Source organism: Myxine glutinosa, chromosome 8 (assembly GCF_964187855.1).
Source record: "Myxine glutinosa chromosome 8, kmMyxGlut1.1, whole genome shotgun sequence".
Taxonomy (NCBI): Eukaryota; Metazoa; Chordata; class Myxini; order Myxiniformes; family Myxinidae; genus Myxine; species Myxine glutinosa.
The window spans coordinates 52,509,606-52,524,086 of record NC_136268.1 but is presented as its reverse complement, the minus strand read 5'-3'; the positions used below and the strand labels follow the sequence as shown (position 1 = coordinate 52,524,086).

Sequence of the window (14,481 nt, the reverse complement as noted above, 5' to 3'; positions counted from 1 at the left end):
TTTTGTGGATACAGTAAGGGGTAAGGGAGGGGCAATGTAGGTTACCTGGTGGGGGGGGGGGGCCATACGGTAGGAACGTACCTGTCTCACCTGGTTCCCATGTGCCCCCAGTGTGCATTACCTTACATTGCGTGCACTTTTGCGCCCTTACCACCTTACTCACTTGTCTTTTCTTTTGTCTCCCACCTCCGAGGATCTGGCTTTGGGGCAGAGAGAGAGGAGAGAGAGGTGCTGGCTCCGCAGTTGTGGGCCTGCACTTTCGCTGCTTGCTGCCTGGATCGATACACCATATGGACCGCAATTTTGGTGGCCACCCACAATGGACCGCAGTTCTTTTGCGGCCAAGCACCACCCGTGGATGGACCTATGGGTCAACGTGGCACCTATGCCATACAGGTGAACCACTTTTAGTTGACACCACTGAAGGCCACAATACAGAAATGGACGCGGTTGGCGCCTTTCTTTATTTTTGAAAGAAGCCAGAAGGCCAAGTGCACTACATGAAGAGCAAGAGACACCTGCAGGGTTAGGGGTTGTTGTTTTTATTTTAATGAACAATGGTGACTGCACCGATTGGTGCTGGGGTGGTGCTTTTGGTGCTTGGATGGGGTGCTCTGCACATTATTAAAGGCCGTAAGGCCACAGAGCACTCGTGGGTTGGTGTATCGATGCTGGCATGCGTGCTCTCTCTATGCATAACATCTGCATGTGTTCCTCCAAAAACAGGTCCTGGATCGTAGTGTAAATATCAGCGTAGTCTTGTAAATAATGCTCCCTACCGGCTGTATGTTTAGTTTGCGAATTCTTTCCGCAATTCGGTTATCCTGTGGGTGTGTTTCTGTGAGGAGAAGGGTGCAACGTCGCAGGGGGACATATTTACTCGTTTGTGAATATCTGTAAAACTGTCGCACTCAGGGTAGAGTTAATAGTAGAGGGAACTACATCTGAGTGCCACACTAAAATAGGTAAAAAATTTATCGGGTCGGGACGCCCCGAGGGTAGAGAAGGGTGCAATGTTGCGGATATGGCATTTGGCCTCCATATCCGCTTGTAAATATTCCCCTATTTCCCCAATACTCCCCAACTATCCCCAATCCCCCATTCCCTAGTCCCATTGCCTGTAAATACACTCTGTAGAATCGACCTTCCCCTTTTTCCCCCATTAAATGTCGTGCCCAGGTCCACCGCATCTCACGTAGACAACTTTCGGACATCTTGCTAGTTATTCTTAGTCTATGTCAGTTAAGGACTCGTTTCCATTAATTCTGACTCTTCGTTGCACCAGAATGTGATTGTATGGCACCAGTAGTGAGTTTAGGACCTCCCCTTACCTCCTCCCATCTTCCCCATGAAACAACAACAACTACAACTACAACAACAGAGGAGATTGGGGGCGGCGCGGCGCGGGGAGTGTGCGTCCTCACACCGGCTTGGTTAGCCGCCATTGCCATGTGCGCCCACGGGGTTACCACGAAGGGGCTGGCTGTCAGCCCCTCGTCAAGGGCGGAGCCGGTAACCCCCGCACCCAATGAGAAGCAACGGGCCGATTCCATCTGGGGCGGAGCTAACGAGCCGAGGGCGTGTCACTCCCCGCCGGATATACGCAGCGACTTACCGGACGTGACGTCAGATGCGCCCCGAGCTTGAAGAGGAAAGAACCAGTCGCGACCTCCGAGCGCTGTGACCTCCCTGCATCTACTGGACCGTACTGTACCCTGTCCCTGAGCCAAGGTGCACCTTGAGCCATCGACTACCCGCTTTCCTTGCCATCAATCCCCGTGTGAGTCAGTTTTGTCCTGTTTATCTGTCGTCTGTCGGGGCTATTATAAGACCGTAATTAAGTGCCTACCTTCTATGCTGTCCCTCTCATTCCTGTAATCTAACCTTCCGCCATATTATAACCTCCTCCGGAGGTCTTGAGAACCGTATCCCTGGTGTCGTGTCATTTTAATCCCAGCCGTTGTGTCCTTTTTCTTCATTGAGCTAGCGTAGCGCGACTCGGCCAACGTTCGAGTAAAATCGGGTAAACGTGCAGACGCGGTCATACCAAACCGCTCGGTAAACCAACATCCACAACCGCGTCTGTAACAATATTTTAAAAAGTTATGGATGAGTTATGACTAAACTTGGTGGACGAGTTGGTTAGGTGCCAAGAACAAGCCGATTCCATTTTGTTTCAGGTCCGAATCCAGATCCAGCCTTTCAGTGAGATACAAAACATCAACTGTTCAGCCTGGCGGAGGTGTGCGCTCTACCGAGTGCTGTGCTAGTTTTGTCTATTTGTCTGGCAATGACCTACAGGTCACAATTTTATACCGATCTTCACGAAACTTTACCAGATGGTAGAGATGGTCATAAGGAAGAAGCCTATTGATTTTGAGGTCAAAGGTCAACTCAAGATGAAACTTCTGAAATCATCAATTTTCATCTGAAAAATCATCAATTTTAATCACATTGACTTGAAAATTGAACAGCATTTGTGTATTGCATCACTGAATTGGGAAACCAACTATTTTTAAGGTCAAAAGGTCAAAGGTCAACTCAATATCAAACTTCTGAACTCATCAATTTTCATCTGAAAAATCATCAATTTTAATCCCATTGACTTGATAATTGAACAGCATTTGTGTATTGCATCACTGAATTGGGAAACCAACTATTTTTAAGGTCAAAAGGTCAAAGGTCAACTCGAGATCAAACTTCTGAACTCATCAATTTTCATCTGAAAAATCATCAATTTTAATCCCATTGACTTGAAAATTGAACAGCATTTGTGTATTGCATCACTGAATTGGGAAACCAACTATTTTTAAGGTCAAAAGGTCAAAGGTCAACTCAAGATCAAACTTCTGAACTCATCAATTTTCATCTGAAAAATCATCAATTTTAATCCCATTGACTTGAAAATTGAACAGCATTTGTGTATTGCATCACTGAATTGGGAAACCAACTATTTTTAAGGTCAAAAGGTCAAAGGTCAACTCAAGATCAAACTTCTGAACTCATCAATTTTCATCTGAAAAATCATCAATTTTAATCCCATTGACTTGAAAATTGAACAGCATTTGTGTATTGCATCACTGAATTGGGAACCCAACTATTTTAAGGTCAAAAGGTCAAAGGTCAACTCAAGATCAAACTTATGAACTCATCAATTTTCATCTGAAAAATCATCAATTTTAAACCCATTGACTTGAAAATTGAACAGCATTTGTGTATTGCATCACTGAATTGGGAAACCAACTATTTAAAAGGTCAAAGGTCAACTCAATATCAAACTTCTGAACTCATCAATTTTCATCTGAAAAATCATCAATTTTAATCCCATTGACTTGAAAATTGAACAGCATTTGTGTATTGCATCACTGAATTGGGAAACCAACTATTTTTAAGGTCAAAAGGTCAAAGGTCAACTCAAGATCAAACTTCTGAACTCATCAATTTTCATCTGAAAAATCATCAATTTTAATCCCATTGACTTGAAAATTGAACAGCATTTGTGTATTGCATCACTGAATTGGGAACCCAACTATTTTTAAGGTGAAAAGGTCAAAGGTCAACTCAAGATCAAACTTCTGAAATCATGAATTTTCATCTCAAAAATCATCAATTTTAATCCCATTGACTTGAAAATTGAACAGCATTTGTGTATTGCATCACTGAATTGGGAAATCTACAATTTTTAAGGTCAAAAGGTCAAAGGTCAACTCAACATCAAACTTCTGAACTCATCAATTTTCATCTGAAAAATCATCAATTTTAATCCCATTGACTTGAAAATTGAACAGCATTTGTGTATTGCATCACTGAATTGGGAAACCAGCTATTTTTAAGGTCAAAAGATCAAAGGTCATCTCTAGATCAAACTTCCGAAATCATCAATTTTCATCTGAAAAACAATCAATTTTAATCCCATTGACTTGGAAATTGAACAGCATTTGTGTATTGCATCACTGAATTGGGAAACCAGCTATTTTTAAGGTCAAAAGGTCAAAGGTCATCTCAAGATCAAACTTCCAAAATCATCAATTTTCATCTGAAAAATCATCAATTTTAATCCCATTGACTTGAAAATTGAACAGCATTTATGTATTGCATCACTGAATTGGAAAACCAACTATTTTAAGGTGAAAAGGTCAAAGGTCAACTCAAGATCAAACTTCTGAACTCATCAATTTTCATCTGAAAAATCATCAATTTTAATCCCATTGACTTGAGAATTGAACAGCATTTGTGTATTGCATCACTGAATTGGGAACCCAACTATTTTAAGGTCAAAAGGTCAAAGGTCAACTCAAGATCAAACTTCTGAACTCATCAATTTTCATCTGAAAAATCATCAATTTTAAACCCATTGACTTGAAAATTGAACAGCATTTGTGTATTGCATCACTGAATTGGGAAACCAACTATTTTTAAGGTCAAAAAGTCAAAGGTCAACTCAAGATCAAACTTCTGAACTCATCAATTTTCATCTGAAAAATCATCAATTTTAATCCCATTGACTTGAAAATTGAACAGCGTTTGTGTATTGCATCAGTGAATTGGGAAATCAAGCGCTATAAAGCGCTGAAAAGCGCTATATAACATAAATGCATTATTATTATTCTTATTATCAATTTTCATCTGAAAAATCATCAATTTTAATCCCATTGACTTGAAAATTGAACAGCGTTTGTGTATTGCATCACTGAATTGGGAAGTCAGCTATTTTTAAGGTCAAAAGGTCAAAGGTCAACTCAAGATCAAACTTCTGAACTCATAAATTTTCATCTGAAAAATCATCAATTTTAATCCCATTGACTTGAAAATTGAACAGCATTTGTGTATTGCATCACTGAATTGGGAAGTCAGCTATTTTTAAGGTCAAAAGGTCAAAGGTCAACTCAAGATCAAACTTCTGAACTCATAAATTTTCATCTGAAAAATCATCAATTTTAATCCCATTGACTTGAAAATTGAACAGCATTTGTGTATTGCATCACTGAATTGGGAAACCAAATATTTTAAGGTGAAAAGGTCAAAGGTCAACTCAAGATCAAACTTCTGAACTCATCAATTTTCATTTGAAAAATCATCAATTTTAATCCCATTGACTTGAAAATTGAACAGCATTTGTGTATTGCATCACTGAATTGGGAAACCAACTATTTTAAGGTGAAAACGTCAAAGGTCAACTCAAGATCAAACTTCTGAAAGAATGAATTTTCATCTGAAAAATCATCAATTTTCATCCCATTGACTTGAAAATTGAACAGCATTTGTGTATTGCATCACTGAATTTGGGAAACCAACTATTTTTAAGGTCAAAAGGTCAAAGGTCAACTCAAGATCAAACTTCTGAACTCATCAATTTTCATCTGAAAAATCATCAATTTTAATCCCATTGACTTGAAAATTGAACAGCATTTGTGTATTGCATCACTGAATTGGGAACCCAACTATTTTAAGGTCAAAAGGTCAAAGGTCAACTCAAGATCAAACTTCTGAACTCATCAATTTTCATCTGAAAAATCATCAATTTTAAACCCATTGACTTGAAAATTGAACAGCATTTGTGTATTGCATCACTGAATTGGGAAACCCACTATTTTTAAGGTCAAAAGGTCAAAGGTCAACTCAAGATCAAACTTCTGAACTCATCAATTTTCATCTGAAAAATCATCAATTTTAATCCCATTGACTTGAAAATTGAACAGCATTTGTGTATTGCATCACTAAATTGGGAAACCAAATATTTTAAGGTGAAAAGGTCAAAGGTCAACTCAAGATCAAACTTCTGAACTCATCAATTTTCATCTGAAAAATCATCAGTTTTAATCCCACTGACTTGAATATTGAACAGCATTTATGTATTGCATCACTGAATTGGGAAACCAAATATTTTAAGGTGAAAAGGTCAGAGGTCAACTCAAGATCAAACTTCTGAACTCATCAATTTTCATCTGAAAAATCATCAATTTTAATCCCATTGACTTGAAAATTGAACAGCATTTGTGTATTGCATCACTGAATTGAGAAACCAACTATTTTTAAGGTCAAAAGGTCAAAGGTCAACTCAAGATCAAACTTCTGAACTCATCAATTTTCATCTGAAAAATCATCAATTTTAATCCCATTGACTTGAAAATTGAACAGCATTTGTGTATTGCATCACGGAATTGGGAACCCAACTATTTTAAGGTCAAAAGGTCAAAGGTCAACTCAAGATCAAACTTCTGAACTCATCAATTTTCATCTGAAAAATCATCAATTTTAAACCCATTGACTTGAAAATTGAACAGCATTTGTGTATTGCATCACTGAATTGGGAAACCAACTATTTTAAAGGTCAAAAGGTCAAAGGTCAACTCAATATCAAACTTCTGAACTCATCAATTTTCATCTGAAAAATCATCAATTTTAATCCCATTGACTTGAAAATTGAACAGCATTTGTGTATTGCATCACTGAATTGGGAAACCAACTATTTTAAAGGTCAAAAGGTCAAAGGTCAACTCAATATCAAACTTCTGAACTCATCAATTTTCATCTGAAAAATCATCAATTTTAATCCCATTGACTTGAAAATTGAACAGCATTTGTGTATTGCATCACTGAATTGGGAACCCAACTATTTTAAGGTCAAAAGGTCAAAGGTCAACTCAAGATCAAACTTCTGAACTCATCAATTTTCATCTGAAAAATCATCAATTTTAAACCCATTGACTTGAAAATTGAACAGCATTTGTGTATTGCATCACTGAATTGGGAAACCCACTATTTTTAAGGTGAAAAGGTCAAAGGTCAACTCAAGATCAAACTTCTGAACTCATCAATTTTCATCTGAAAAATCATCAATTTTAATCCCATTGACTTGAAAATTGAACAGCATTTGTGTATTGCATCACTGAATTGGGAAACCAAATATTTTAAGGTGAAAAGGTCAAAGGTCAACTCAAGATCAAACTTCTGAACTCATCAATTTTCATCTGAAAAATCATCAGTTTTAATCCCACTGACTTGAATATTGAACAGCATTTATGTATTGCATCACTGAATTGGGAAACCAAATATTTTAAGGTGAAAAGGTCAGAGGTCAACTCAAGATCAAACTTCTGAACTCATCAATTTTCATCTGAAAAATCATCAATTTTAATCCCATTGACTTGAAAATTGAACAGCGTTTGTGTATTGCATCACTGAATTGGGAAATCAAGCGCTATAAAGCGCTGAAAAGCGCTATATAACATAAATGCATTATTATTATTCTTATTATCAATTTTCATCTGAAAAATCATCAATTTTAATCCCATTGACTTGAAAATTGAACAGCGTTTGTGTATTGCATCACTGAATTGGGAAATCAACTATTTTTAAGGTCAAAAGGTCAAAGGTCAACTCAAGATCAAACTTCTGAACTCATCAATTTTCATCTGAAAAATAATCAATTTTAATCCCATTGACTTGAAAATTGAACAGCATTTGTGTATTGCATCACTGAATTGGGAAGTCAGCTATTTTTAAGGTCAAAAGGTCAAAGGTCAACTCAAGATCAAACTTCTGAACTCATAAATTTTCATCTGAAAAATCATCAATTTTAATCCCATTGACTTGAAAATTGAACAGCATTTGTGTATTGCATCACTGAATTGGGAAACCAAATATTTTAAGGTGAAAAGGTCAAAGGTCAACTCAAGATCAAACTTCTGAACTCATCAATTTTCATTTGAAAAATCATCAATTTTAATCCCATTGACTTGAAAATTGAACAGCATTTGTGTATTGCATCACTGAATTGGGAAACCAACTATTTTAAGGTGAAAACGTCAAAGGTCAACTCAAGATCAAACTTCTGAAAGAATGAATTTTCATCTGAAAAATCATCAATTTTCATCCCATTGACTTGAAAATTGAACAGCATTTGTGTATTGCATCACTGAATTTGGGAAACCAACTATTTTTAAGGTCAAAAGGTCAAAGGTCAACTCAAGATCAAACTTCTGAACTCATCAATTTTCATCTGAAAAATCATCAATTTTAATCCCATTGACTTGAAAATTGAACAGCATTTGTGTATTGCATCACTGAATTGGGAACCCAACTATTTTAAGGTCAAAAGGTCAAAGGTCAACTCAAGATCAAACTTCTGAACTCATCAATTTTCATCTGAAAAATCATCAATTTTAAACCCATTGACTTGAAAATTGAACAGCATTTGTGTATTGCATCACTGAATTGGGAAACCCACTATTTTTAAGGTCAAAAGGTCAAAGGTCAACTCAAGATCAAACTTCTGAACTCATCAATTTTCATCTGAAAAATCATCAATTTTAATCCCATTGACTTGAAAATTGAACAGCATTTGTGTATTGCATCACTAAATTGGGAAACCAAATATTTTAAGGTGAAAAGGTCAAAGGTCAACTCAAGATCAAACTTCTGAACTCATCAATTTTCATCTGAAAAATCATCAGTTTTAATCCCACTGACTTGAATATTGAACAGCATTTATGTATTGCATCACTGAATTGGGAAACCAAATATTTTAAGGTGAAAAGGTCAGAGGTCAACTCAAGATCAAACTTCTGAACTCATCAATTTTCATCTGAAAAATCATCAATTTTAATCCCATTGACTTGAAAATTGAACAGCATTTGTGTATTGCATCACTGAATTGAGAAACCAACTATTTTTAAGGTCAAAAGGTCAAAGGTCAACTCAAGATCAAACTTCTGAACTCATCAATTTTCATCTGAAAAATCATCAATTTTAATCCCATTGACTTGAAAATTGAACAGCATTTGTGTATTGCATCACGGAATTGGGAACCCAACTATTTTAAGGTCAAAAGGTCAAAGGTCAACTCAAGATCAAACTTCTGAACTCATCAATTTTCATCTGAAAAATCATCAATTTTAAACCCATTGACTTGAAAATTGAACAGCATTTGTGTATTGCATCACTGAATTGGGAAACCAACTATTTTAAAGGTCAAAAGGTCAAAGGTCAACTCAATATCAAACTTCTGAACTCATCAATTTTCATCTGAAAAATCATCAATTTTAATCCCATTGACTTGAAAATTGAACAGCATTTGTGTATTGCATCACTGAATTGGGAAACCAACTATTTTAAAGGTCAAAAGGTCAAAGGTCAACTCAATATCAAACTTCTGAACTCATCAATTTTCATCTGAAAAATCATCAATTTTAATCCCATTGACTTGAAAATTGAACAGCATTTGTGTATTGCATCACTGAATTGGGAAACCAACTATTTTTAAGGTCAAAAGGTCAAAGGTCAACTCAAGATCAAACTTCTGAACTCATCAATTTTCATCTGAAAAATCATCAATTTTAATCCCATTGACTTGAAAATTGAACAGCATTTGTGTATTGCATCACTGAATTGGGAACCCAACTATTTTAAGGTCAAAAGGTCAAAGGTCAACTCAAGATCAAACTTCTGAACTCATCAATTTTCATCTGAAAAATCATCAATTTTAAACCCATTGACTTGAAAATTGAACAGCATTTGTGTATTGCATCACTGAATTGGGAAACCCACTATTTTTAAGGTCAAAAGGTCAAAGGTCAACTCAAGATCAAACTTCTGAACTCATCAATTTTCATCTGAAAAATCATCAATTTTAATCCCATTGACTTGAAAATTGAACAGCATTTGTGTATTGCATCACTGAATTGGGAAACCAAATATTTTAAGGTGAAAAGGTCAAAGGTCAACTCAAGATCAAACTTCTGAACTCATCAATTTTCATCTGAAAAATCATCAGTTTTAATCCCACTGACTTGAATATTGAACAGCATTTATGTATTGCATCACTGAATTGGGAAACCAAATATTTTAAGGTGAAAAGGTCAGAGGTCAACTCAAGATCAAACTTCTGAACTCATCAATTTTCATCTGAAAAATCATCAATTTTAATCCCATTGACTTGAAAATTGAACAGCATTTGTGTATTGCATCACTGAATTGAGAAACCAACTATTTTTAAGGTCAAAAGGTCAAAGGTCAACTCAAGATCAAACTTCTGAACTCATCAATTTTCATCTGAAAAATCATCAATTTTAATCCCATTGACTTGAAAATTGAACAGCATTTGTGTATTGCATCACGGAATTGGGAACCCAACTATTTTAAGGTCAAAAGGTCAAAGGTCAACTCAAGATCAAACTTCTGAACTAATCAATTTTCATCTGAAAAATCATCAATTTTAAACCCATTGACTTGAAAATTGAACAGCATTTGTGTATTGCATCACTGAATTTGGGAAACCAAATATTTTAAGGTGAAAAGGTCAAAGGTCAACTCAAGATCAAACTTCTGAACTCATCAATTTTCATCTGAAAAATCATCAATTTTAATCCCATTGACTTGAAAATTGAACAGCATTTGTGTATTGCATCACTGAATTGGGAAACCAAATATTTTAAGGTGAAAAGGTCGGATGTCAACTCAAGATCAAACTTCTGAACTCATCAATTTTCATCTGAAAAATAATCAATTTTAATCCCATTGACTTGAAAATTGAACAGCATTTGTGTATTGCATCACTGAATTGGGAAACCAACTATTTTGAAGGTGAAAAGGTCAAAGGTCAACTGAAGATCAAACTTTTGAACTCGTCAATTTTCATCTGAAAAATCATCAATTTTAATCCCATTGACTTGAAAATTGAACAGCATTTGTGTATTGCATCAGTGAATTGGGAAACCAAATATTTTAAGGTGAAAAGGTCAGAGGTCAACTCAAGATCAAACTTCTGAACTCATCAATTTTCATCTGAAAAATCATCAATTTTAATCCCATTGACTTGAAAATTGAACAGCATTTGTGTATTGCATCACTGAATTGGGAAACCAACTATTTTTAAGGTCAAAAGGTCAAAGGTCAACTCAAGATCAAACTTCTGAACTCATCAATTTTCATCTGAAAAATCATCAATTTTAATCCCATTGACTTGAAAATTGAACAGCATTTGTGTATTGCATCACTGAATTGGGAAACCAAATATTTTAAGGTCAAAAGGTCAAAGGTCAACTCAAGATCAATCTTCTGAACTCATCAATTTTCATCTGAAAAATCATCAATTTTAATCCCATTGACCCAAACTTTGATTGAGATGGTCAATTTAAATTTCAATGAAATGGACAATTTGATGTATCCATGGCAACGTTTTTTTTGGGGTGGGGGGGGGAGGAGGAGTGAATTTTGCAAGTATCGTTCTCTGCATGACGTCTTTCTTATTTGTGTGTTCATGTGTTTGTTTGTTTGACTTCTATGCACTCCTAAACTGATTGTATTTGAGAATGAGTTGAAAACTGATGGTTGTATTTGAGTGGTGGGGAGTGCACGGGAAGGTTTTTGGGCGGTTAAAAATTATTCATAGTCCAGGGCGTTCAGGGTGAGAGGAGGACCCCAATTCTCTCCATGTAAATGTGTATGGCACAGCCATGCTGGCTGGTGGATGTTATTACCAGTCATAATGAAATACACCAATCATGGGGGAATTTAGCCATTTGGAAGGACGGGTTCTTTGCTGGTGTTAATAATACTTAGACAAACTAGTAATAGTGCATTCCCAATGTCCCCTTCGATTTCTCAGCACAAATCAAATAACCACAAAATAAGGCCATTGGTGAACAATAGATTATTTTGTTTACTCTCCATTTTTCAATGCTTCATTTTTATTCTCAGCTGATCTGCAGCCTGGTAGCACTCACTACCAGTGTAATGTCAATAATGACGTTGTTAGGGTAAATAAACTAATCCCATTGGCTTTTGGACTAAAGTAGCAAGTCGGGCGGATGTTCGCTTCCCTGGGAAGCTTGGACCCAAGTCTTTCATGAACCGGGTGGCTAGGCCTGATGTTCGAGGTTCGACTAAGAATAAGGTTGGAATTTGGCCCAGGGTGCCGGCGATGGCTCGTCTCCTCTTGATGAAGGACACCATGGGATCTTTAACATCCACTAACTAGTGCAGCATACAGGACAGCCCGCTTTAATGTCCATCCGTGGGATGGTGCCACACATGGACGCCTTTGGAACATCTGCATGACAGTTTAGGGCTGGGTCGAGATTCGAACCCAGGCTAGACAACTCAGAGGCGAGTGTGCACACCTCTCGGCCATCATGCCATGTTGCCTAAAGGGCACAGCTGTGCCACCAATCCTGATTTAGGCACGAAGGTGGCACTATCTTTGTTGAATCTCTGTTTTCGAAACACCCGGATGACATTTTGTACGTTGTAAAGAATGATTCAATGTAGTTTTAGCTTTTTTTTTGTAATTATTTATATGTTGTTTGTTGACATTGCAGAGGGTAATTGCTCCCGGCGCTGTGGCGAAATTCCAAAATCCTGCCCTGCCTTGTATAGTCCGTACTGCTGGGAAGGCAATGTCCAAACCATCGTGTTTCCCTTCCCATGAAGCAACTTTGACCCTCCCTCCCCGACACCGTCGTACGATAACGGGAATTCATCCGGAGCACTAAAGGATTCATCGATAGAATTGCGAGGATGTGCTAATACTTTTCTTAACCAGTATTTGGCCAAGATACTATCTTTCAAAATAACCCGAAATTGTTTAGGTCTGCAACAAATTCCAAAGCATTTGGAGGTTGTTGTTTTTTTTCTTTCAAAAAGTTGATTATTAACCAAAGTCATGAGTTGAGTAAGTATTGCAAAAGTTGTTTACACATTTATAAACAATGTGATGTTCTATCGAGTGTCAAAAGAGCATCAAAAGAGCATGAAACATCAGTCCTTTGCTGCTGTGCTTCTCGTTCAGACTTTTTTTTTTTGCGACTACCATCATTAGTTATTTTTTAAACTCGAAGCAACTCGCAACTTTGCTCAATCATTGAGCGTCGAGGGGTCACGATCGGTTTGCTGAGCGTTTCACTTTTCAAAACTCCTCCCTCATTGACCTGGATTTTCTATCCATAGAGTTCAGCATTGAACTGCTCCGCCGCATCTCGTGCTGGCACTCGGCAACTGCATACTGCTTTCTGCTGCGACTACAATTTTAGACTACCAGCTTGGACTGCTGCTGTAATCTGAAATACCTGTGCTATATTGGCAAAATGAAGGTGCTGAATTATCTTCAGAAGTACAAGAAAGGTCTCGTCATTTTTTTGGCCCCAATTCTCATGATACCTCTGCCTGTTGTTATACCTACCAAGGTATGTGTGCTTTCCTTCATGTATCCTCGTTGCTGTTGTAGTTTAACAAATGATTATCAGCAACGTTTGTTTTGTTAACATTGACCCAAATCTGCCTTTCGTGTATTTTAAATACATATCTCGTTAATGTCCTGTGTCATTGTTTGGGTTTCGCAATAAGGAAGCACTTGCGCATTGCGCTGTGTTGTTGATTAAAGATACACTTGCGATGTTTTGAAATTGAATTTTTCTTGCAATGTAATCGATTTGAATTTTAACAACTTGTTTTTGTTTTGCTTTTTCTTTTTTTTCTTTAAATTGCTTCTAATACCTTATGCCTGATGTTGGCTTAGCGGTTAGGGTGCTGGATTGGGATCCGAGGATCCTGAGTTCAAATCCCGGTCGATCGTTGAATTAACACCAGGGGGTTGACTCAGCCTGTCATCCTTCTGAGGTCGTGCAAATTGAGTACCAGCTTGCTGGGATGAATGATCCTGGTGTGTACACCGATTTAGAATAGGTACACTGTATCCCTGCACATTGTAAGAGGCGACTAAGGGTTGGCATCAGGAAGGGCATCCGGCCATATAAACATTGCCTCAAAAAGGGTACCATGATGATGGTCACGAGGCCTGCAAGGCCCCTCTCTATCAGGGAAAATGGCCTTAAAAAGGGATTTTTATATATTTATTTTTACTTTTAAGACCTCATGAGTGTTCAGTTATCAACCCTTTATTTCTCAATATGTTAGTTGTAATGGTATTGTAAAAGTAATAAAGTACAGGTGCAGTCCAAGATCAGTTACGCTGCGGCCCAGCGCTGATTGGTTTGATGTCCCAGTTCAAGTCTGTTGATTTTACAACACGGGATAAAGGAAATTTGTCAAAATTAATTTTGACGGAATGTCCATCCACATAAATCATAGTGTGCCATAAGAGAGTTGCAGTTTAACCTTGATTTTGGCAGTTTAACCATAAGAGAGTTGCAGGCAGATCGTGTGCGACCTGTAGGAATATTTGGGGGACAGAGCCCAGAGAGAGCTGGGGGACCAAGGCCGGAGAGGAGTCGGTAAAAGACAGAAAGACCACCAACCTGCCTGCGGTGAGTAAGTGAGAGGCCCTCGGAGTTAGCTTCATCGCGGGAGATTCCAATGATTCTGAAAGCTTTGGTTTCAACAGCGTGAAGCCGAGCGAGGTGTGAGGCAGGAGCACCGGCCCAGAGGGGAGAACAGTATTCCATTGAGCTGCGGATGAAAGCCTTGTAAGTGGTGAGGAGCTCAGGTGTGCCAAGGAAGGACTTCACACGACGGAGGATGCTC

At 37.6% G+C, this 14,481-nt stretch overlaps 1 protein-coding gene across 5 annotated transcripts in view; it reads left to right on the top strand.

Annotated features, from left to right (window-relative positions):
- Positions 1-14,481, top strand: part of LOC137432505 (Na(+)/citrate cotransporter) — a 211,977-nt gene that overhangs the window by 15,422 nt on the left and 182,074 nt on the right. For 2 of the 5 annotated variants that reach the window (XM_078783303.1, XM_068124509.2), the window contains exon 1: positions 12,731-13,184. In XM_078783303.1, the coding sequence (XP_078639429.1) occupies positions 13,086-13,184 (99 nt within the window). In that variant the 5' untranslated portion in view covers positions 12,731-13,085. Of the gene's footprint in view, positions 1-12,467; positions 12,674-12,730; positions 13,185-14,481 lie in introns of those variants that run through there. The other 3 variants (XM_068124510.2, XM_078783302.1, XM_078783304.1) reach the window with 3 other exon arrangements.